At 39.8% G+C, this 25,089-nt stretch overlaps 1 protein-coding gene across 12 annotated transcripts in view; it reads right to left on the reverse strand.

Annotated features, from left to right (window-relative positions):
• Positions 1-25,089, reverse strand: part of cacna1c (calcium channel, voltage-dependent, L type, alpha 1C subunit) — a 218,210-nt gene that overhangs the window by 146,435 nt on the left and 46,686 nt on the right. For all 12 annotated transcript variants that reach the window (XM_039791500.1, XM_039791494.1, XM_039791502.1 and 9 more), the window contains exons 2-3: positions 11,316-11,739; positions 4,869-4,974 (exon numbers count right to left, since the gene is read on the reverse strand). In XM_039791500.1, coding sequence (XP_039647434.1) covers positions 4,869-4,974; positions 11,316-11,739 — 530 coding nt within the window. The remainder of the gene's footprint in view (positions 1-4,868; positions 4,975-11,315; positions 11,740-25,089) is intronic.

Raw genomic sequence — 25,089 nt, forward strand, 5'->3', positions numbered from 1 at the left:
AGGGAGAGGACGGGAGAGGCAAGAGGACATGTGGAGACTCAAGAACAAACACTAGATGATATTTGGAGTACTATTTGGGTAATAGAATCTTTTTAAGGCAGGTTATTTTGTAAATTTAATAAAACTCAACATATTGGATCCAAAGGCAAAAACCGAGGCCAGTTCGGATGTAAAATATGAGCAAACAAAAGAACACTAGAAATATAGGTAAACAAACAAGTTTGTCTCTTAATCTTAATCTCTTAATCCAAAATTGTGAATCTTAATCCGCCTAAATTAGCTACAAAACACAGTGCCCTTAAAAGTAGCGTTCAGGAACTAGTTTGGAAGCCATGGTATCGGTATTACTTTGATCATCATCTTGCATCAGCTGTAAATCTGCCTGGTTAAACTTCGGCAACTAAAACTACTTGGTTAAGGATAGGAAAACATTGCCTGCATAGTTTACGCATTTGAACAAATTTGCCAATTCTATTGATTATATGTTCATATAAAAAGAGAAAAACATATAGAGACGACACAAAGCAAAGAGAAGGTATCTGTGTGTGTTGTGATAGGGTCCATTATCCTCTAAAAGGTGATTCATTGACTTAAAGGTGCTTGTTTCCTACTGAAGAGCCAGCAGCTAATTCATCTAACACTTAACACCTGATCACCTACTGCTGACACACACACACACACACACACACAACCACACACACACACACACACACACACAACCATGAACTCAGGTAAACACCATCCGTGACTGACACGGCTACCATACAAATGAATGCAAACAATATAGAAGTCAAATAAACCATCTAAACCTGCATACGCACACACACAGTATCACACCAAGGTAATCTCAAACCTCAATCACTGTGACTCCTATAAAGCCTCATTATTGCTTATGGGATTTAGTGTCAAAAGTGTGTGTGTGTGTGTGTGTGTGTGTGTGTGTGTGTGTGTGTGTGTGTGTGTGTGTGTGTGTGTGTGTGTGTGTGTGTGTGTGTGTGTGTGTGCGTGTGTTTGCGCGCGCGTATGTGTGTGCATGCGTTCTTGTCTCTCCATCAATCAATGTCTAATCAGGTGTATTGACCAGTGAATTGCTTGGTTATGACAACATTATTCTGTCAATCCAAAAGTATCCATAATGATCTGATTAGATGGAGGAATGGGAGAAAGGGAGAGCAAGAGGGAGAAAGTGATTAAGAAGGGAAAAGGGGGGGAGAGATACAGATACAGAGAAGAAGAGAAATAGAACAGCCACAGGGAGGGAAGTTCTTAAGCATCACATTCTAGTTAGAGAAAATTCATCTACTTTTACCATTAAAAAAAGAAAAAAGAAAAAGATGTTTCCTGAACTGAACTAGCCTAAGTGCAGCGTATTTTCCTCCCTGAGAGATTTTTCTCACTTTTGTTTCTACCCTTCTTTCCTCTGTAACCAAGGACAGATGAGGAGCATCACTACGGTTACCATATCCATGACAACCTCTCCCGCTGCTATTATTGGGCATGTCGTCAAGGAGACAGAGCAGCACATTATGGGATGCAGACAGAAATAGAAATCATGTACTAGAAGCAATACAACAGATCTCTGGTATTACATAAGAAAGACTTGTGCAAATCTAGCGAGGGGGCGCCATATTGATTCTAAAACTCAGGCTCAATCACCTTAGGGTCGGGGAAAAATATAAAGAGCATCATCACGATACTGAACCAGTCATGATGCAGCTGTTTTGAGCTTATACCTCACTGAAAGATCAAACTTTGTATAAGCCTGTAGTTTTTTTGCAAATATAAAAAACTGGCAAAAATGGCAAGAAATAAAAAAACTTGTGCGGGTGAGCAAACAAAACCACCAGGGGCTAGGCACAATGTGTCACCTCAAATTACAAAAAGAATGACAACAATAGTTAACAAGGGGGGAGGATGACACAAAAATGTAAAATAGAACAGTTACAAGAGTTTTGATGCAGGGAACAATTAAAACCTTCTGCGGCTCAAACTCAAATTATATTTAATGAGAGGGTGACCTCACAGTTTGTAGCAGTTGAATGCAAAGGTAACACTGTAAGATATAACTTAATAGTGTAAAGACAATGTTCAAAAAAGTGTCAGGTTTCCTACTGGTAAGACAATAACGTCACAGGAGTCAGGTGGTCTGTTAGCGTGTAGTCACTGTAGGCAGCTCTGGATAAACCCATCATTCAAAATGATTTAAATATAATATAATGAGAATCACAATAGACACTGGCAAATAAACCAATAAGATGGATTCTGAAGGTTTGGGGTTTAATCACTGCACAGACAAAGTAAAAAAAATTAAGATACTTCTGGCAAAGCCAGAGGAAGGCTTTTTTTTAAAAGTTATGTTTTCATTCTGACTCATGATTGGTACATAATGAGACAGTTTAGTTTTACACATATGTGTATATAAATCTAGAGCTTTAAAATAATTACAATGAGAGACCCATTATGAGGCTGCAAAAGTAGTTGAAACGGCATGTAGACATAATGTAGTTCTCCTACTTTCCCCTTCCTTCCCCACAAAAGAATATTTGTTCGTAACTTGTATACTTGATAATTCCACACACATACACACAAAAATAACAAAAAAACACACACAAACAAACATACACACAGATATATGGTTCAAACGTTATTTAAGCCTCTAGTCCATCTGCATACTGCTTCCTGTCTGTCAGAAGGTTATAAAACTAATTGACCACAGCTGTGGTGGTGTGAGTAGGTTGAGTGTGTGTGTGTGTGTGTGTGTGTGTGTGTGTGTGTGTGTGTGTGTGTGTGTGTGTGTGTGTGTGTGTGTGTGTGTGTGTGTGCGAGCGCACGTGTGTGCGTGTCTGCATGGCAACGCTTCATGCTGTATAAGGTTTCAAAACCGCAAAAACTGTGGCATTAAAATTCTCCGCATGGTGTTGACAGACATGGAGAGACAGAGACTGTTATCCAGTCTAGACTTTCCAGTGAAAACATAAATAAATTACACACTAAGCATTACTTTTCGTCAATGCAATGTTTTACCATACTTATAGTTCTTGCGAAAAGTCAGTATTTACACAGAATATTCACGGTTTCTGGTACGACTTTAAATGGATGTGCTATCTGCTTTATTTCTTATCCTGGAAGTCAAGGCTTTCGAGATGCATCTGAAGGTGAATTTTAGGTTGTGATCGTCTGAGTTGTATAGAATTTACTCTTTCCTGGTTCATTCGTTAGCTCTCTACCTGTAGTTTCAAGATGTTTGACTTGATTCAATCCTATTTACTATTCTACTGACTCATATACCTGCTCTGACACTGTATCATTAAAGGAGAAATCAGGCGGTAGATAAACAAATAAAAAAAATATATATTTCTAATATAAGCCCAAAGTGACTTCATGAATAGACAAGGTGGCTGGATCCTCTGGCTGTTTTCTTCAGAACAAATCACAGTAAAACTCTCCCTAATACTAATGAGATTCTCTAAATCAGCAATTAGCGCATCCATGGACATGTTGGCATGTAAACGGGCACATTGCAAAGTCCATATACAAACACACTACAGGCAATCTGAAAACCATAGTACAGCATGAGCCCTCAAAATAAGTAAATGTGGCAAAATCATTCTTAGAAAGAAGGAAAGAAAGAAACAACGAAAGACAGAGTGACAGATGTTACATGGCCTCAGAGGGATTAGTGTCCTCACACTAATACACTGGCATACATCTACAAGCTGACACACACACACACATACACACAAACAAAAACACATGCATTGTACAGATATATGTAATCATATTAATTTGTAGCCCTGTGATTGACTGGTGATCTGCCCATGGTGAACCCCGCCTCTTGCCCAATGTCAGCTGGGATTGGCATATCCTCAAGAATAAGCGGGCATAGCTAATGGATGGATGGATGGATTGATAGATATTGATTTATATAACCACAAAGCAACACACTGCTTTACACACACATGCACACACACGTACACACCCTGGTGGTGGCCAGGTTGAGGTAATTAGATAAGAGGTTTGGCAAGAAGCAGTCAGAAAATCAGAGTTTCAAGGCAACAGATGTCTTTGTTTTGTAAGATATTTTTGCTTTACTTTGACAAATATCAAATTTTACTAGGTTTAGTAGGCTACATTACACAAGATGACAATTTGGCAACCACAGAATCATTCCTCAATCAAAACAACTATTTTCTCCTTCCAAAAATGTTCTGTTGCCCACAAAACATTTATGCATTGCCTTTGATTGAAATCAACTCACATGGCTTTATTTCATATAACTGAAGAGCCCTAGGTCAAAATAACTGAAACCCTCCATTTTCTTCAGGCTTCAAAGTGGAACATCATAATCAACAGCTCTGATGTATCCAAACACTCAATGATAGGACAAATGATGCTCAAAGAAGGTATTATTCAAAAAAAGGGATAATCTTTTTTTACTCCCCACTTCTTGTTCCCTCCTGCTCCCGTCATTATTCCCTCCATTGTCTTTCACTCTTTTCCCTCCACACTTCTTGTCTTTCACCTTCATGAACCAGTCACAGTGTAATACAGCACCCCTTCTCCTGCTTCTTATATACATGGCAGCAAATCACACACACAATGGAATCAGCTGGATATGTGCAAATTGCATGCTGCTCTGTAATGTTAATTAACAGAAAACCCTTCTGATGAAATGTTTCATAAACCAACCACACACCCCATAAAATGTGGGTCAAGATAATACATTCACATGGGAAACACAGTTGTCAGACCACAAGAACAAAAAACACGAAATCCAGTCTTCCAGGATTGGAAAAAAATAGCCAATGAGCCAAGCGGTTACTTAAACCTGCAACTAGTGGAGTAAAAAGTGCGCTAATTTAACTCACCAGGTTGGAGTTGGTGGCGTTTGAGTCATCCTCAGGGAAGGGGATGTAGACGGCTAAGGCCACACAGTTGGCGAAAATGGTCATCAGGATGATGATCTCAAACGGTCTGAGAGGAGGGTTAAGGAATATACAGAGTACACAAAACACAAGTATAGAGACATTTACACAGTAGAGATCATCTACTTGGTTAGTCTTAACTAACAGTCGATTGAGGACGGGTCAAAATAATATCCAGTCTAATTGTGTCTAATTCTAATGCCACTGATCTTGGGTCATAACAATATGTATTATGATCATGTGGTACTACATAATCCATCATTGCTTTTTTTGAGGCGAGTTTGTGAACTGCTACTCTTTTAGACCATGGCTGTTTGTTAATTAGTATTCATTCTGTTTGGGTCTCTCCGGGCAAACCATTTTGGTATTGTTTTGAATCGAGTCTAATTACCCTCTGGCCTATTTCGGACCAGGTCTGCCTGTCCTCAGGTCCCTTTTGGATTGGGTTCCTTTTCAAAAAATATAAATCTATATATGTCAGGTTCAGGTAGGTTTTTAATGATCTATGAAAACCTCTAGTACACAGTACAAAAAAATACAGACTCTGACATCTGACCTTGCTGAATAGAAAAGGTCTTCATATCAAGCGTGTTATTTTAACAAAATGGTATTTTTAAACAAGCTAATTTATCCTTACATAAGCAGAGGTATATATATATACACACACACACAGCAGAGTGCACAGGCAGTGTACACAATGAGAGAGATCAAAGCTGTTGAGTTTGCCTTTGCGTTAACAATAAGACATGTTGGGTCACTTAGGAACATCTTTGTGTGTGCAAAGGGGGGGCAGAGAGACAGTGCATGTCCAAATATGGGTGTGTCGAGGAGCAGGCCTGTCGCGTGGAAGACGGGATGTGGACAGAGAAAGAGTGAGAGCGAAATGGAATGAGAGAGAGGAGAGACACAGAGGGTTTTTTATATGGAACGGTCCTTGAGAGGGGAGTGACCTCATTATTTTTGGCCTCAGAGAGAGAGGGAGAGATACAAAGTGAGAGAATGGAGAGTGGAAGGAGAGTGAGAGAGGGAGGGAGAGAATGTGAAGGAGAGATAAAGGAGGTCTGGTTTTCATCAACACAATTACTAACTGCCACTTCTGTACCTCCCTCCAACCTCCTTTTGCTCTTCCTCTGCTCTCTTCTTCTATTCCTTCCTTTCTTCCTTCCCTCTTGGCTGCATGTCAAATTAGTCTAGACTCCAGATTGTGTAGTATAACGTAAACAGCAATGTACTGATGAGTTGCGCTGTCAGAGGTTCAAACTAATGTACACTTTTAGCTGACATTCACATTCAATACATCACACCATGAATTCAAGCTTTTGCATCACTGAATCTGACTTTGCAGGACTTTTTATCCAACACAAGTGACAGTTTTCACAGGTGACAAGCCAAGGGATCCTAGTTGCTGCTTAGAGTCTACGTTTTGCCATGACCAAACAAGGGAGTTAGCAGCAGTACTTGAGAAAGTGACCAAATTAGAAGAAAAAGGGAAAAATGCAAAAAGTAATTCCATTTTCCAAATACGAATTTACATTTGTTGCTGTAACTTTAATCACTTTGATCCTGGTTACCTACTTGGAATTATGGCAGCTAAAAGACACCAACATGTCGACCTTCTAGTCATGTTGGTAAGTTCCAACTTCAGCTGTTCATCATCATTACATTGAGAAATAGATAGAAACTGAATTTTTTTGTTTTCAAATTCCTACTCCACCACAAGGCCTTGAACACTTGAGTTTCTAAAGTTGAGTGAATATACCACCTTACAATCTCAACACGACAAAGTGTTGTCGTTAGCTAAAACTACATCTACAACTTGTTAGTGCACTTTTAGTTTTTTACTGGTGCCCAATAATATTTTGAAATTACCCAATACAGTTTATAATAGGTTTGACTGCAGATGACAGATGGAATTGTCTTGACAAATTAGTTACACATTTTTAGTTTAAATAAGAAGTAAACTTCACAACTTTAACAATTTTGTACTTCATATAATCACACTACCAATCTTGCTGTGTGTGGCCCCTCTAGAAACAGACCTGCCATCTTTTCTAGAGCTTTAACTACCGTTTTAGAAATAGCCCTGCAGACAGAAATGGCGAGAGGGAGAAAGCACAAATCTTAAATCTTTTTTATGGTGGAACTAATACTTAGTTTATGTTTGGATTAAGGATTGACCCTTGAACATCACTGGCCACAAGATCATTCAGCCTGGGACCAAAATGCATCAAAGTTAATCACTCACATGCAGGGACGCACAGAATAACAGGCCTGTGACTCATTCTGGGTTTCTGACCCATAATTTTAAAAACCCTTGAGGTCTGCTTCAATCAACATTATAATAAATCTACTGTCTGCTGTGCTTTTGGGTCTGAGTAAAGCATCACAACAAGTACCAAGTCTATTAATAATGTCCATTAATCGGCATGACAATAGCAAATATCCATCTCTAACAGCATATTAATATTGGTGGTCAGAATTCTGCCCAAGGATAATTGGGGGGATTGACTCTGACAGCTCTAGAAAAAACGGCAATAAATAAAAAATAAAATTTACATCAGCATCCAGTTAGCTCAGCAGGTTTCATAGCTGACATGATGTAGTATTTGCCACGGTGCTACTGTCTGGGGCATTTTGGAATGTAACATATATATTCAGCATTTTGATCAGCTAACTGTATGCTAACGACAAATTGTCACACTGGAACTGCATCCAACCCGACATACTGATATTATCTGGAAGAGCAAGCTTAACACTCTTCTGTGTTATGCTGAGAATATTTATCAGTTTTCCTGATTGAGTTAAAAATGCATACAAATAGCGTAACCCCTCATGTGACCTGATGCAATATATAGTCTGTTAGCTAGGAAAGAGAGTGTATGTGTGTGTGTGTGTGTGTGTGTGTGTGTGTGTGTGTGTGTGTGTGTGTGTGTGTGTGTGTGTGTGTGTGTGTGTGTGTGTGTGTGTGTGTTTTTTTTAAAATTTTTTTTTTTTTTTTTTTTTTTCGCTTACCTTTTTTTTGCAGTGTGCAGGTAATGCTTAAATGCTATAATTACCCAGCATGTGAGAGTGCTGTGTCTGTGTGTTTTGGCCATTTATCATCTGTGTGCAAGTATGTGCGTGTGTTCTTCAAGAGTGTTTATGTGTGTGTTCTGTAATCTAAGTGTGTGTTTGGTTGCATGTGCATGTGTGAGCTCAGACAGGCCCCAATCGACCTGTTGAGAGCAGTAGCTGTTGTCATGGTAACAGAGGAGGAAGAGAGGAAGATTTCGGATCGGCTATCTCTAGAGGCAGAGGTAGTCACAGAATACAGAATACAGGACACACACACACATACACTCACAAAACCTAATGAATAACAGTGACACATGAACGCAAAAGTACACACATACACGGGACCAATATATACAGTACAGAGCACAGTCACCCACAGACTACTGTTCAAAAGCATTCTGCGTTTAAACAGGCCCACACTGCAGTTATGAAGGACATCCCAAAGTAGAACGGTTAGATAGAGAAGCAGGCAGAAAGACTGACAGTGTGATAGGGATTTTTGAAACTAGTGAAGGACAATATTTACTGCAATTTTCATACCGTTCTGCTCCTTCCATGTTTATTTTTTGTGGCTCAAAATCCATGCTGTTCACTTCTTCCTTTTTCTGGTCTCTCCCCAAAAAGACCTCTTAATGTCCCTTGTCTTTCCTTTACTCATCTCATTCCCTCACCTTTTTCTCTCCATCACTCTCATCTTTCTCTCTTTCAGAGCTGTTTAAATGAATGATGCTGGGAATTGTGGGTAATGATCTGAACGCTCATCAGTCATTGGGTGAGATAGTTCCAGTGACCCTGAGGGTTTATGCATGCTTTCTCCCATTAATTTTCTTTTTTTAACAACATAAGCACAGCTGGACGGAGTAGTTTAAGGTCTACCATTGACATTATGCCTTTTAATAATTACTATAAATACAACAAGGTGGTCAGAAGGATCATTTGCCTGCATCTATCGCTTTACCACACAGAGGGAGATTACACACACACTTTAACGGGCAGGGCTGTTCCCATGGGACATTTTGAGTTGTTTTTAAGAACATCTTCTGATTGAGTGATATGCATGATATAATGCATAGCATGGTGGACTCAAGAGACTGGCTTTTCACAATAAACTGAGAAGAACCATCAAAACATACACAGGACCAAATAAAACCAAACAGTTATTTTGTGGTTATTTGATAAATATACACGTCACCAAGAATTATGCCATCATTTATTACTGGATTATTTTGTTTTAAATACTACTGCTGTGAGAATATTTTAGCAGCAGGAACGAAGAGTGGAAATCCAAAAGAAAAATCCTTTCAATCTATCTTGTTTAAAGTTTAAAAAAACTAAATTTAATTCCTGAAAAGCCAAATTAGAGGTTGTGTTTTGCTTAAAATGTTTTGATTAAAACATATTTTGTGTGTGATGTACGATTATGACAAATGAACAAATTGACCATATAGTACATTATAGTACCTCGTTACAGCCTACAATTTCCCCTTGTGGGATTAATAAAGTATACATTATTATTATTATTATTATTATTACAATGTTATCAACTCTAATTTATTCTAATGTGATCATTTCCTTATGCAACCCTCTTTAAACACACAAACTCACATACAGTACTGCTTCTACTCATCTACTCTTTCCTCAACAATTCGCTCTGCCTTCCACTTCTCTTTTCCTCCCTCATTATCCCCCCATCCGCTCTCCTCTCACTCATTACTGTATTTGCCCTCCCCCTGCTCTGTCATTTTTCTTGTTTACCTTTCCCATTGTCCCCTCGATCCCTCCCTCCCTCCTCAGCTAATCCGATCCATCATCTCTCCTGTCGACATCCATGTCCTGCCCACGTCCCTGCCCTTCTCATCCCCCCAGCCCCTCCGCTTCCTCTTCTTCTCTCCCTCTCAGGACGATGTGTGACTTTGCTCTTGCTGAGTTGATGCTCATGTGGACCCTCTCCTATTATAGATCACTTTGACTGTGACAGTGACCATTTCTGCCTCTTTCCCTTTCTCACTCCATCTCACCCTAAGGGAAACCAAGTCATTATGTTCAGCAGCTTAAATAAAAAAGAAGAAAAAAGGAAGGGTAGAAAGTAAGGACGGGTGGAGGAACAGTGGGAATAAAGGGATTTGGATGGACAGAGGGAGGGAAAGACGGGTAATAAATGGCAAAGTAAATGAGGAATAGAGGCATCGGTGAACCTGGGGGAGAGAGGATGAATGCAGTTAGGAAGAGCTTGGGGAAAAACATATGTTGGGAGAGGTGTGAAGGAGGGATGAAAATGACACAATTGGTTTTATCCTCCTGTGAGAAAAGAATGTGAGATGAAAGAGGGAGAGCAGAAAGAGAGAGAAGCACAGACAGAGGAAGGGGAGAAAGGATAAAGACGAGTGGAGAGCAGAGGATCACACTGAGGGAGACAGGAAAGAAGAGATTGACTAAGAAGGAAAGAGAAAGAAGGGATAGAAGAGAAGGAAGAGGGACATTAAACTAAAGAGGAATGGTGATGCATTCTTAACATGTTTATGTCCTTCCTCTCATATGCCCTCTTTTCCTCATTGCCATGATTTGTGTCTACCTACTATCCATCTAGCATGTATCCATAAATCCATCCATCCATCCATTCCACATGGGATGCAATGTGGTAATACAATGTGGTTGCACATCATATTACAGCACAGTAAATTACGGTATTTATGTGAGTTTTGCATGGAAATATGTGTATTTCTCTGGGTTTGTTCTTCTTCTCTTTTGGCTAGTCACAATCGTTTTTTAGGAGCAAAAATATTGTTCTGCACTCTGTGAATAAAAAAAATGCCAAAGCTGTAATTGGCCTTCATATTAAAAACAAACCATGTAGTTTGAATAGATCATCAGATCAGATTTGTACGGTACAGTAAATGCTTTTAACGTTACTTTAACATTGCAACATTAAGGATTTTAACAATTATCTCACCTCTGATGAATTATTCCTGTATTTACTCCATTTGAGATAGCACCTGCACCAAACTTTTTGCATTTTCTACGTTATTGCTTGTTGATTGACTGTTCATTCTCAGTTGCATCAAGGGACGTTGTTCCACATCTGCCAGATTTGAATGTCCCCATCTTGTAAGTTCTGAATGAAGGCAACCTAAATCAAAACATGTAATTTAGACCTAGGAGCTTAAGAAGATAGATTCAGGACAGGGTTCCTTGCTTCAGGGTATCCAACAAAAGTGAATTAATTGAGAATGTCAGGTGTCCACCTTTAAAAACATGACACCTGCTTGAAAGTGAAACATGCTGCATATTATTCCATATCACAAAAAGTATAAATCTCCACTTATAGTTAAAGGATACTTCCACTCCACGATGCTGATGCAGGCCCTGCGGATGGGGTTCTTGAGTGTGAGACAGAGTAGGGCCCGAGGCGGCCTTGTGGCTGTCGTCGTTGTCTGTTTCTTGGGCTTAGAGCTATAGTGTTGTCTCTTCCTTTGCGTGGAGCTGGCCGTGGAGATGGGCCCGCCCACTCCCGACCCAAGCCCCGCCCCTCCGCCCGATGCGGCATTGCCCATCATCTTCGCCTGCCGCGCAGCGTCGATGGCCGCCTGCCAGCTCAGGGCTGCCCCCGGTGTGGCGATGTGCTCCGGGGCCAGGCCCACCACCCCTAACCCGTGGTTGACCCCGCCCCCTCCTCCACCGTGGTCACCATGGCTACCACTTCCACTGTGCTCGTTGCTCAGGACGGGGGGAGGAAGGGGGGGAGGAGGAGAGTAGTCGGAGCCTGGAGTGGAGAGAAGTAGGAAGAAAAAAGAAGAGAGGAGAAAGAAAGTTAGCAAACAACACAAGTTAACTGTCAGTAAGCTCTTGATTCACTTGATTTAAGACATTGCACATGGTTCCTTGAGGTTGATACAGTGTTTCAATTTTCTACAGTTTGGAAGTTTAGTTTGGAAGCTTCAAGGTGTTTGAATTTTTGATAGATAAGCTAGTGAGCCCGTTTTTTTTTTCCAGACACTGTCTCTCCCTGTAGAATAGACGATGACTAATATACTCCCATCTGTCAAGCAAGTACAACAGAGCTAACTGTGTGCTGTTTAGTTCCTCAGCATATTGTGTAGGTTATGCAGTCCATTCACTTTGTGTCAACACACACTCAACACCACTCATCAGCAACTACGGGCTGGTGTAATGATAATTTTCTCTGCTAACATTACATAATGATCATTTTATTTCACAACTCTTTATCATTACTTTTAAATGACAGCTTTAAATAAAATCTTGTTGTACCACTCACACTCTTCTTCTTTAGTATAGAGGCAGATGTTCAGGATATTTTACAAATTCCTTGTCCAAATCTTAACGTGTAGGAAAGCATTTTAAATGTTGTACAACTTTGCAATGTTTAGAACCAAAAAAATGCTTTGTTTCATAAACCAAGGCCAACATCTGCATGCAGTCAAAAATTTAGCAATCTCAATTAATTTGCAAAATTAGTAAAGAGTAGTATGGTATAATGACAGGGGTCCCATAGTCATACATTCACTCAGTGGATAAAAAGCAGAAAATAAAATAAAATCAAGTCTGAGAATAGAATTACAAGACTGCAGACTACAATTGTACGTAGTGTAATAAAATAAAAGAAGAATGTCAGAGACAAATGAAAGACAGAATTACAATAATCTCAGTGAGATTACATAGTTGTGTCACCCAGGCAAATTGTAGGAATAAGACTAAGTGAGTAAAAGTAAGAGAGAGCGGATCATCCATACTGTATGCTTAGCCAGATGAAAGACAGTTACAATATCCTCTCAGCCCCTCCTTCCCGCTGACATCTGAACAAGGATTTCACAAATGCTCTCACCATGGAGTAGATTACACACTCTGTGAAACCATGTACCCTTTCCAGGTTTAAGACAACACACATTTGTGTTACTTTTGTGTCAACAATTATTATTAACAAACACATTTTAAATGTTCCTGACAATGGAGAAGAATTGCATTGCTTTATGGTAACTACAGTAGCCTATATTTCTGAAACGAAGAGTCCCAGCTACTGATGCTATCAAACCATGTCAACATTCAAAAGTTTCTTAGTGACACCTTTGCTTTAAAAACAAGTGTTTGAGGAAAGAATCACTTGTTTTGTTCATTTTAATACAATATATAGTCACAAGTTGGTTGCATACAGTAATAAAACCTTAATCTTTGCTGTAACAGTACTACGTGTACAGTATTAACATCAATGCTTTGAGCAAATTATCAATATGCTGTTTTTAGTTACATTTGACCAAATGTATTTCCAAATGTCAAATTCACAAATCCTGTAAATGCAAAGCTACTTGTGGGAGAACAGGAATGCAAAACTTTAAACCTTACACCGTAAAGTTAATCCAACCTGTGCTGTCACAACAGAGAAAGAGGAAAAAGAGATGCAGAGATTAGAGAGAAGAGGCGGAGAGAATTACCCTTTATGCTGGTATGATTACAGGGTATAATATCCACTGAAATCCCATTCCTCTCACTTCAGAGATGTTTCTACATATAAACTCACAGGCCTGAGGGCACACATTACATCAGATCCTGAGTTGTAACTATATCACACGCTCATACATCCCAGAAGCATCTAACTTCACATGCTGTGTGTTTACAGTCTCATGAAGGTGCCATACTGAGACATATCATCCCAGAAGTACTAAAGTCTGATGTGTCTGAAGTGTGATTTTAGTCAGAAACATACTTGTTCAATGTGCGGTGGGGAAATATTCATAAGTAAAAGTAGCAGTACTAAAAAAAAGAACTATTACAAGTAACAGTTCTGCATCCAAACAAAAACTAAAACATAAAACTATAGAGACTTATCAGCAAAATGTACATCACTTTAATACGAACAGAGGTGCAGATTAAAGTAGAAGCACAGGTGTTGCTAATAACGTTAATGATGCCATGAAAATGTGACATGAGCCATCACAATAGGATCATTAATTTAATTATTTACACCTGTGCTTGTTGTACTATGCATGTCGAAGTTCCGTGAAAAAGGCCTTTTATGAAGCAGAATGACTACTGTCAGTGTTGTATTATTGTATATACATTGTTGTTGTTACTGATGCATTTATGTGCAGTATTTTAATTTTGTAACTTGCAGAGCTGATTTCAATTCTTGTATATACCATTGGTTCGTTTAATCTATAATAATGTATACAGTACAGATTTATATATAATACTTATATATTACCAGATTGTTAGGCGTTTAGAAAGAACATTTTGATAACACAGTAACGTTAGCTGTCAAATAATGTGAGTAACCTGAAGTTACAATATTTTTCTCTGCAATGTAACTGAAGTAACGTTAATAGTCTGAAGTAGCTATGATTAAAAAAAAAAAAAAATGAAAGTACACGAACTTCAAAATTGCTCCTGAGTACAGTAGCTATATGCTACATGTGTAACTATATGATGCTTAGCTAGGTACATATAAGTTAGAAAACTAGCCAGCATGGTGTTTAGCCATCAGCAGCTAGCTTAGCCCCCGTGACCAGAAGCAGCTAGCTAGCGCTCCAGAAGCAAAAAGTGATACAACAAACACATCAAACGAGACAACAAACAAACCTGTTATATTAACACTACTACTACGTGTAACGGAACAAATTACCACCGGATGGCCTCTTCCTCTTTCGGCGGAGGATAACGATAGCTGACACGACCCCACCTCCAGTCCGTGCACCAACCTAACCATCATAGACCAGTCCTCCTGAGCTAACAGTTAGCTAAATATTTCCCATCAAACGAGACAACAAATAAACGTTACTGACTGACGTGCAACTATAATGCAACTGTCACATTTAAATTACACTCCCTTACTACTTCTTATTGGAAAAGTGATAATATTCTCCACCTAATATTGATTAATAGCACCTTCAGGGCATATCTCCCGTAGTACCGACCCACTGCGTGCAGCCCATTGACTCTATGTCATTTTACACAGTCTATGGTGCAGCCAGACCATAAACCAGACAGGAGCCAGCTCGCACTGACCATGAAGGCACCTCGACCTGGAACTCTATTTCATCAAATGGTCTTTCAATAATTTTATTTTTAGTTTAATAGCCTACCTGATTCATAGAATTTGAATTTTATATGACTTGTTTTATTGATATTATGGTTTACTGGTTTTACTGCTGTAATGTGTCCTTTATTTCTGTTCTATTTCAAGCATATTGTAAAATGTGTTTAGGTAATTGCTGAATGCTGTGTAGGACTAGATGTGGGAGGAATATCAACATCTAGTCCTATACAACTATATCTATAGATCTATATAAATAAACTTTATTATTTGTATTACAGCTAAAAAACTGGAGTGCCCTAAAGCTGATCTTAAAACAAATGCACTAAACAACAACAACAACAACACAAGATGTCTGCAAATATTCAGCTTTGAATACAGCGATAATCTTGATGGAACTGTATTTTCCCAGTTTTCTCTTAACTCTGGGATTGATTTTAGAGTGTTTCTGTGATTTTTAAAAGCAGAGAACCTTTATAATACATGCACACATACAGTCAGGCTCTGCATATTGTCCCAGATGATTCTCCATACTGGAAAATATCTTCCTCTTTCTTTTCACCATCGACTCTAGTGTGAGTTAATATCTGCTTCCTGACTGCAGTTGCACATCATCTTCTCTATCTTTTGCTCACTATCTCTTACAAACACACACATACACACACATAATCACTTTTAGCATATTGTACTGCTGCATGATCAGTTTATCTCACACTGCCTGCCCCTCTGGTGTACCCCACCGAGAGAGAGAGAGAGAGAGAGAGAGAGAGAGAGAGAGAGAGAGAGAGAGAGAGAGAGAGAGAGAGAGAGAGAGAGTGTGTGTGTGTGTGTACGAGTTGAGAGTTTGAGGATTAGAGGAGAGTAAAACTTTATTACTGAGCTCACTAATCTGTCTGTCTGACAGTGAGTCTCTCTGTGTGTCCGTCCTGTGCATGCCCAGTCCTGTTGTGTGTGTTGTATGATAGACTGTGTGCTGATGTGAATAACTATAATTCCATTAGCAGCTCTTTATTTTGCAGGGGGAATAAACGTGGAAATAGGATTCTGACTGAAGGGGAGAGGGTGGAAAAGGGGAGGATGAAGTGATTGAAAAAGAAAATGAAAGAGAATGACAAAGATGTGATGCAGGAGGGAGGGAAGTGGATATACTGTGGGAAGAGGGGTGGTAAGAGGATGGAGAGACAAACAGAGGGGATAAAGACGGGGAAACAAATACAGACAAGGAAAAGAGGAGGAAACAGGAGGAGGTGATTAACATTTAGGAGGAGCACAAAAAAAGAGGGAAAGTTAGAAGAATTGGTGGAGGGCTAAGGTGCTTAACAACAAGTGACAGGACTTAATAAAATAATTTATCCATCCATCATATGACTTTACAGCCGAAAATATCATTAAATATGTAACGTCAATGCAGTCATTGGTGTCAGTACAGACAAAGATTTCCACAGTTCTTCAATGAATCAGTGGCTGTTACAATCTACAATCAAGGGTTGTAGCTCCACTTCAATCAATGTAATTAGTACTACATTAGTTAGGTCTGATAGTACAATACATTAAATACTACACATTAATGTTCTTAAAGCTTTGCAGTCAATAGCTATACTAGTGCGACTACAGGCAATAATTGTAAAAGTACAGTCAAAGGTTCCTTTAATACTTCTTCCTCTGTAATGGATTTTTCACCTCTATATAGACTCGGTGTATATAAGTTTATAGTGTGTCTTTATACCCCTTATTTAAATTTTATTTTTGTGGAATGTTTGGTGTTTTATTTGCAATTGTGTTTAAATGATTATATTGCATACATTTTTATTTGATCATTTTACAGCAGACATTGTAACATATTATCGTAGGAAAAGCACAGTTGTTAGTACTAACACTCAGCATTGGGGTTTCACATGATGATTTGTGCTGTTGTAGACAATGAGTTGAACCAATGAGAGTTGGGTATTAAGTGGTGCTCCACTCCTGATGCTAATCAGTCAATAATTGATGGCTAACAGAATGGATGATAGTCCTTTTTTCACAGCAAATTTGCCATAGGAAAAGCATGGGTGTTACTGATCATCCATCCATCCATCTTCGTCCGCTTATCCGGTGTCGGGTCGCGGGGGGAGCAGCTCCAGCAGGGGACCCCAAACTTCCCTTTCCCGAGCAACATTAACCAGCTCCGACTGGGGGATCCCGAGGCGTTCCCAGGCCAGGTTGGAGATATAATCCCTCCACCTAGTCCTGGGTCTTCCCCGAGGCCTCCTCCCAGCTGGACGTGCCTGGAACACCTCCCTAGGGAGGCGCCCAGGGGGCATCCTCACCAGATGCCCGAACCACCTCAACTGGCTCCTTTCGACGCAAAGGAGCAGCGGCTCTACTCCGAGCTCCTCACGGATGACTGAGCTTCTCACCCTATCTCTAAGGGAGACGCCAGCCACCCTCCTGAGGAAACCCATTTCGGCCGCTTGTACCCTGGATCTCGTTCTTTCGGTCATGACCCAGCCTTCATGACCATAGGTGAGGGTAGGAACGAAAACTGACCGGTAGATCGAGAGCTTTGCCTTCTGGCTCAGCTCTCTTTTCGTCACAACGGTGCGATAGATGGAATGTAATACCGCACCCGCTGCGCCGATTCTCCGACCAATCTCCCGCTCCATTGTCCCCTCACTCGCGAACAAAACCCCAAGGTACTTGAACTCCTTCACTTGGGGTAAGGACTCATTCCCTACCTGGAGAAGGCATTCCATCGGTTTCCTGCTGAGAGTGTTACTGATGAAATGTACAATAGATCCGTTATATTGTGTCCCTGAGCCATGACAGTGAGCCAGCATGCAAATTCTAAGACCCTGATTCATTTTTATTATTTACACCTGTGCTTTTCCTACTGTGACAAGTCAAAATGTCTTCTCTGAAAAAGGTTCTCTTTTTTACTTTGTTGCCCCAGTTAAGTTGAAATATGTATATGTACGTGGCGGGGTTAGCACAGTTGGTAGAGCAGGCGCACATACATAGAGGCTTACTCCTCAACACAGCATATATATATATATTTGTACTACTATATGTATATGATGTATATAATAATAAACCAAAACTGAGTTTTCTCCTATATAAATAGCTCATGATGGTATAAGCGTAAAACAGGGTAGATCTCATCAATATGAAGAGAGCAAAATGTGTTATGATACCTTAGATTTGTGCACACACTGTAAAGACAGTTGGCATTCACTGTAACTGAACTTGAAGTGAACCTAACTGAGCCGAACTTCAATGAGAACTGCACTGCAGACTGTAATGAGCTGTGATACAAACTCAAGTCAGTGGAACTGTTATCTACTTAATGATAAAGACTCGGAAGAGATGCTATCACTGCAACTCCAAGCACTCTGCCATAAAATGTCATCGCTACATACACACAGACACACACACACACACACACACACACACACACAGACACACACACACACACACACACATTGTTCTGCTTAATATTGCTTACCAACAAAAGTCAGTTCCAGTATAAATTACAGCAGCAAAAAAATCATTACCGAAGGATTTTTTAAAAACTCAGTCAGACTTCCAAAGTCCATTCTGGATCGACCTGATAACACAGTGAAGGGGACCAATCAGATTATCCCATCCTAAATCAGTCCCTCACATCATCTCCTCTGTGTGCCCTTCTCCTTTTATCTTTTTCTTCACTCACATCTGCCTCATTTCTCTCCCTCTCCCTCCATCTGCTTTTCCTTCTTCTCCACTCGTTCCAACAGGGATCTATTTGGGTGGACATGTTATTTAACTGATGATGACACCTGATCAGACACTAATTAATGGGGGACGCACATATGCAGCCACACACACTAAGGGCCTGCACCTTGCAGCAGCTCTAATTCAAAATATAAAAAAAGCTAATCTTATTAACAGCCTTGCTGATGTCCAGAAAATTGGGTCTGACCAATGGTCTTTTTTTCCAGCACGTCTGGATTCCACAAGACACAGTCCTGTCATCGGCCATCCCAGCTGAACGGTCGTTTATTTTAAAAGATGACCTCCTTTTGCTGTACATCTTTTTCCTCCTCCTCCCCTCTAGTTTTGCATCTTCTTCTTCATCCTCCTCTTCTTCTTCTTCTTCCTCCCCACAACATCTTTCTCCTCCTCATCCCTCCATACCTATTGACAATTGCCCTCCCTCCTCCGCTCACTACCTCTCTTCTTCTTCTTCTTCTTCTTCTTCTTCTTCTTCTTCCTTCTTCCCTCTTTTCTCTCTAATGTAGATAGCTGTCACTCCCTCCGTTGGCTCTTCAGCATCGGACAAGTTCATTTTCAGCCACGCACCCTTCCTCCTTTCCTCCATCAATCTACCCCTCCTCATCTCCCCATTTTTCTTGATATCTCTTGCTTCGCTGCTTCTCACTCTTTTTCCCATCACTTCCCTCTCTGTCATTTTCAAATAGCTGACAATTATTCTCTCTCATGCTCTCTACCATCTATTTAGCCAGAAAAAAAGCAGCTAATCCATCACCAATCTGATGCTGACTGCTTCGTTATCGTTACTGCCTTTAACAGCCACTTTCAGATACTGATTTAGACTCAAATAATAAACATAAAACAGCATAATGGAGGTGAACTTGTTTCATTTTTGGCATAAATTGTGATTGCCACTGCTTCCTTGTTTTGCAGTGCTTGTTTATCATCTAATCATGTTTTACCTTCATTATCATTGTCATCATGAATACCAGTTGTAAGCCTAACTATTTTTATTCAATTTATCTGTTATCTACTCTCTCACACACACACACACACACACACGCACGCGCACACACACACACACACACACACACACACACACACACACACACAGAATGTCTGCACGTTGCACAAATCCAAAAGCAGTCTTAAAGGCTTGTCTGTATCAGTTGCGTACATGTGCATGAATTTTGTAGGCTCCATACCCCGTGTGGGTGTCTCTCATTTGTATCTCTCTCGCTTTGTCCATATGTGCCCATTATCCGGCCGAGTGAGCACACCACACAGACACACCTGCTCCCCACGATGAGCACACATGCACACACATACAAGCTCACACGTGCGTGCGAGCACACACACACTTACATTTATACACCTGCTCCCCTTGAAAGACAAGACACACATACACCTGCTCCCCATTGATCTATGACCCCCCAACAGACAATTACAGTACACTCACACACACAAAATCCACACAGCAAGAAAGACGTGAAAGCAGGGCACATTTACTTTTTTTGTTATGAATGAGGTCATTCCAACAACAACATATCTACAGGTATCTGTGGTGCTCAACACTCTAACAGCCTCTGTGCTGTTATTGCACTTTTCATTGCAGCGAGTGCTGCTTATAAAAACCCTATCGTATATGGATTTATTCATTAAACTGTAACATACTATCTGAGGTGGATACTGCAGTGGAGTGGAAATGAAAAAGTGTGTGCACGCCCCTTAACACATAGATAGACACAGATAGATGACAGTAACATGTCCCGGGAATACGTGTGTATAGATCATGCACTGGTGCGCTGTATTCAACAGCACATTGCTCACTGACATGACTTTCTAGTTTATAGCTCAGCCAAACCCTCATGCTGTGAATCATGGTTCTGAAGCACAGATTGGTTGTTGTATTACTCCCAGGAGGTCAGGGTAGATACACTGCATGTCTTTGAAGCATAATGTAAAAAAAATGGGACTCTAATATATGGATATATTGTCATAAGGAGTCTTATATGTAATTTTCTGTCCAAAACAATGCTACAACATCAAGGTGGTTGGTTAAAAAGCTAACCAATGGTACCCAATGAAAACCAAATAATGTACCTATGGTTGAATTTTTATTGTATTATTCGGTTGCAAATTCTGTTTCTGTCTATACTGTCTGCAGCCTCTGTCCTTTGTTGGATGTGGACCCACCTCATGTAATGTAAATCCTCTCAGTGGTAGTTTTTTTCACAATAAATGTTGGAGCTTTAGGAAATTAATCAAAGTAGCTCACAGGGACTGTTAAATGTACAGTAGCTAATTGTCATTCATCCATATTCAAGTGACAATTGCTATAACAATGATATAACAATACTATGGTAAATCCTCAGAGTGCTAACTTTTGAGCCACAGATAAGACGGCATGGTTTTAAGCTGTTTAATACTTTGGAAGTCAAGTCAAACCACCCCCTTGGCTGGCTAGTTGAATAGTCTGAGCCAAATCCAAGTCTTATTTTTTCACGACGTTGTGAAAACATAAAGCAACAGTCGGGTACACTTAAAATCTCAAAAAAACATTGTAAAAACATTACAAACAGCTAAGGATCAAATATCATCTAAGTAACACACAGGGGTATAACCTTCTGCAAAACAATGGATGAACAACCACAGCCCTTTATTGTACAAAAAAATTACTGAGACATATACAGTGTCTCCTTTAGATTATTTTAACAGAGGAAATGTATCAAATAGCTGATAAATAGCCATAAATTAAGTCACTGTTTTGATGTATGACAAAACCAGTGCCAGCATCGACATCAGCATCCCTGCTTGAAACATAAGGAGCTGTGATAGACAGGAAGAATGAATGCGGGGGTGAAGCAAATGAGAGAGAAAGAAAGATAAAGAAGATGAGGAAAAAAAAGAACTTGTGAAAAAAGTGAGCATGAGGAGGAGGAGAGATGAGCAAAAAGTGATAGAGATACAGGTTTTGTGGAAGAGGAGAAGAAGGAGGAGAAGCAAGAGGAGGAGGAAGGCTTGTTCACACTGCGCCTCCATGCCGACCTTGCATACACACATATTCACACACAGTGCAGGCAGCAGATATTAATAACTCCTTATTAATATTCATCTGCAGTGGAGAGATGTGAGGCCAGCGTAACCCAGATACAAACCGTCTCTCTACCTGTCTCTCTCACAACGCTTCATTCTCCCAGACTTTGTTAGTGATGTGTCCATCGGGGACATGCATTGTTTGTTAATCCATGATAAATGTTGCCTTGCTTAATTTTCCTTCCCCTTGCCATATTTTCCAGTTTCCCTCTTCTTAATACTTCTTATTCAATCCTTTCCCTCTCCACATCTGACCTTTAGATCAGAAAAGGGCAGAATGGGCTCCTATAATGTATAGCATATCCCATTTAAACAACACTTTCATGCAAAGTGCCTTCAAGTAAAGTAATTGAATCCACTTTTTGTATGTGTAGTCCAATGGAACTCCTAACATTGGGTAGACCATTACAATGCAAAACCAACTGAGCTGTACATGACCACCTGTACGCGACAGAATCAAACAGTGTCTGGAATACATGTGGGATTTTTAAGCCTCCATACATCTACTGTATGTGTCTGATGAATGTTTTTACACAGATAAGGTACAGGCAATTTAGACAGTCAGTAGCAAACACATGTTATGATTCCTTGCTTTCTTGACACCATCTAAACTGTCTTCAGAGACTATGAGGATATAGAATCGCAAGCACAAATAAGCTTGGTATTTTTTTACATTACTGCTGCACAAGAACCTGTCTGCCTCTTCAGATTAGATACACATGTGAAGGCATTGACCACTCTGGTCTGCCCTCTGTACATGAAATCATAAATAGGCAACAGTTACCTTTAAACAAAAAATATTGCCACTTTTGATTTTTATATGTCTGGTCTGATTGTTGCATTGTTGCATTTATCGATTCTACAGCCAGGATTTGAACATTTCACCAGCCAGAATCCCAAACGCTGATGGATGTCTGCTTTGGCTGCTAACGCTGCTGTTTTGGCAGCAAACCAAAACCATCACTTGTACATTCAATTGCTCACTTCCTCAAGTCATCTTGTAAAAACATACCCATTGATGGTAAAATATGGAACATCAAGCCTGAAACCTTTCCAATTTCCCAGTTTTTCTAGGTGACCCTGGGATTCCTGTAAGAGTACATTTTAAATAAACCTTCACTGAGGATAGGTTACCATCGCTAAGGCACTTGGCTGAACATAGCCACCAGCAAACTGTTTAAAAACTAATAGTTGAGCTGCATCTAATATCCACATAAGAAACAAGAATGCTCTTGATGTGCATATGACCTTAAAGAACAGCATATTTTCAGTCACGTTGGTCATGCTAACACAGTTCCAACATTCATGTATTTTTGTCACAACTCTTCACTGTTGTATCTTTTAAAATAGAACACAAGAATCAAAATTGAAAGAAACATGACACTTTCAAGGTTGTTTTTTTGCTTTCCTGCTCTGTTGGGGCGTCTACAGTCTTTGCCAAGCGTGCCAGCAGGACCCGCTGACCCCACTCTCTAAAAAAGACTGCAAAAATGAGCAAAGCATGTTTCTACCGACCGGTACAGCTGCTGTGGGGTCGACAAGAGGCTAAAGAGGAGTGTAAAGGACATGGCTTGTCACACTAAAAAAAAAATGCAACAAAAAAACTAGAAAAATCTGCATGGACAAAGTGATTGCTTAGCACTCTCCCTTCTGCCCTTGAGCAAGGATTGTAACCCTCATTTGCTCCACTGGGATGATCCAGCAGCCAGCAGTAGGAGACTGGTTGCACTGCTGCCAAGAGGGCATGTGTTTGGCTGTATTAATGTAAAGCAGAGCATTGATAAAAATGGTAGTAAGCATTCTCAAAGCAATAAAAAGGGGAAACCCAGCTTAGCCACATCATTTGTTAAGTTGAACAGAGCCTTTGTTGATTTGTATTCTAGCATCACTTACAAGAAAAGATCCCTGATGATACTGATGCGCTGAAATTTTGATCCCTGCTGAAATATTAGTTCAGCTCTGCATTCTAATGACAATTATAAACTTTAGACATGCTGCAGCCATGTCCACATATGCTTCTGGAGAACACAGACATGACGTACACGCACACACAGAAGCTGTTTCTAACAAGCACGTTTGAATGTATTTTATTAGCTAGTTAGCCATATTGCTTTTTTATATTACATGTAACATATTTTGCTGCCTTAACTGTCGACAGATGGCAACATTAAAGTGTTTATAATGGTATTTCAAAGGGAGATTTATATTTACTTTGATACACAAAGTAGGGTATTTTTTTATTTCAACAGCCTACATGGAAGGCTTTTTAAGCTAGGCCAAAACAAGTCAGAAATCAACATTTTGTTTTATTCATTTTGCTCTGCTAACAAAACCACACCGTACACAGCTTCATACTGTTGCTGTATTTCTGCCATCAATATACCTGTGCACAGTCACAACCGCTCTGCCTGAATACACAGTGACTGACTGGAATGTACAGTTACAGTTTAGTCTGCTGTCTATTCTGTCATACATACATTTTGCAGTATGTATTGTATTGTCACGGACATTGTGCAGCTACTGTGATCAGTCTATATAAGAGTCAAACCAAAGTGTATTTTGTCAACATATTTCTGTACAATCAAATTAGACAAACCCTGTCTTTCTTTCTTGTTTTAATTTTGACCAATTCTGCCCACTCCAATTTTCTATCATTTAAAATTTGAAGGTATGGTCATGAACACTAGACAGTATAAAACGTTTTCATGAGGTCTAAAAGTTCTCAGTTAATTTAAGAAAAGAAGAAGCAGAAGGAATAACTGAAACTGCACAGAGGGAGCTTGAATTGTGAAATTCATTAAGGAAAATATTACATTGCAAATCAAAAGTGTTGTAAAATGTGTTGATAACTTAGTGTATTGCTAGGTCATTAAGAAGAACAGGCAATGAAATTCCTCCTGAAACACTCATGATTATCAGCAGATCTGTCACAAATACAGATGGCCCTGTAACTATAAAGGAAACCGCAATTAACCACTGTTAAGATTCCTTCAATAAAAATTTCATCAACAAAGAAGAGGGGAGTCAAGATGACGCCATTTTACTGTTGAGTCAATAAGTGTCCTCACAGGAGGTACAGATACATTGTGTGTGTGTGTGTAAGTGATATCAGAGGAGCCAATATATGGACCCAGAGAAAAGTTGTGATCTTTTGTAAAACACACCAGGGAACCATCAAATGAAGCACACGTGTGGTAATCGCTTTGTGTGTTTCAAAGCGAAGATGACGCACACAATACA

The sequence above is a fragment of the Perca fluviatilis genome, chromosome 23, assembly GCF_010015445.1.
Source record: "Perca fluviatilis chromosome 23, GENO_Pfluv_1.0, whole genome shotgun sequence".
Lineage (NCBI taxonomy): Eukaryota > Metazoa > Chordata > Actinopteri > Perciformes > Percidae > Perca > Perca fluviatilis.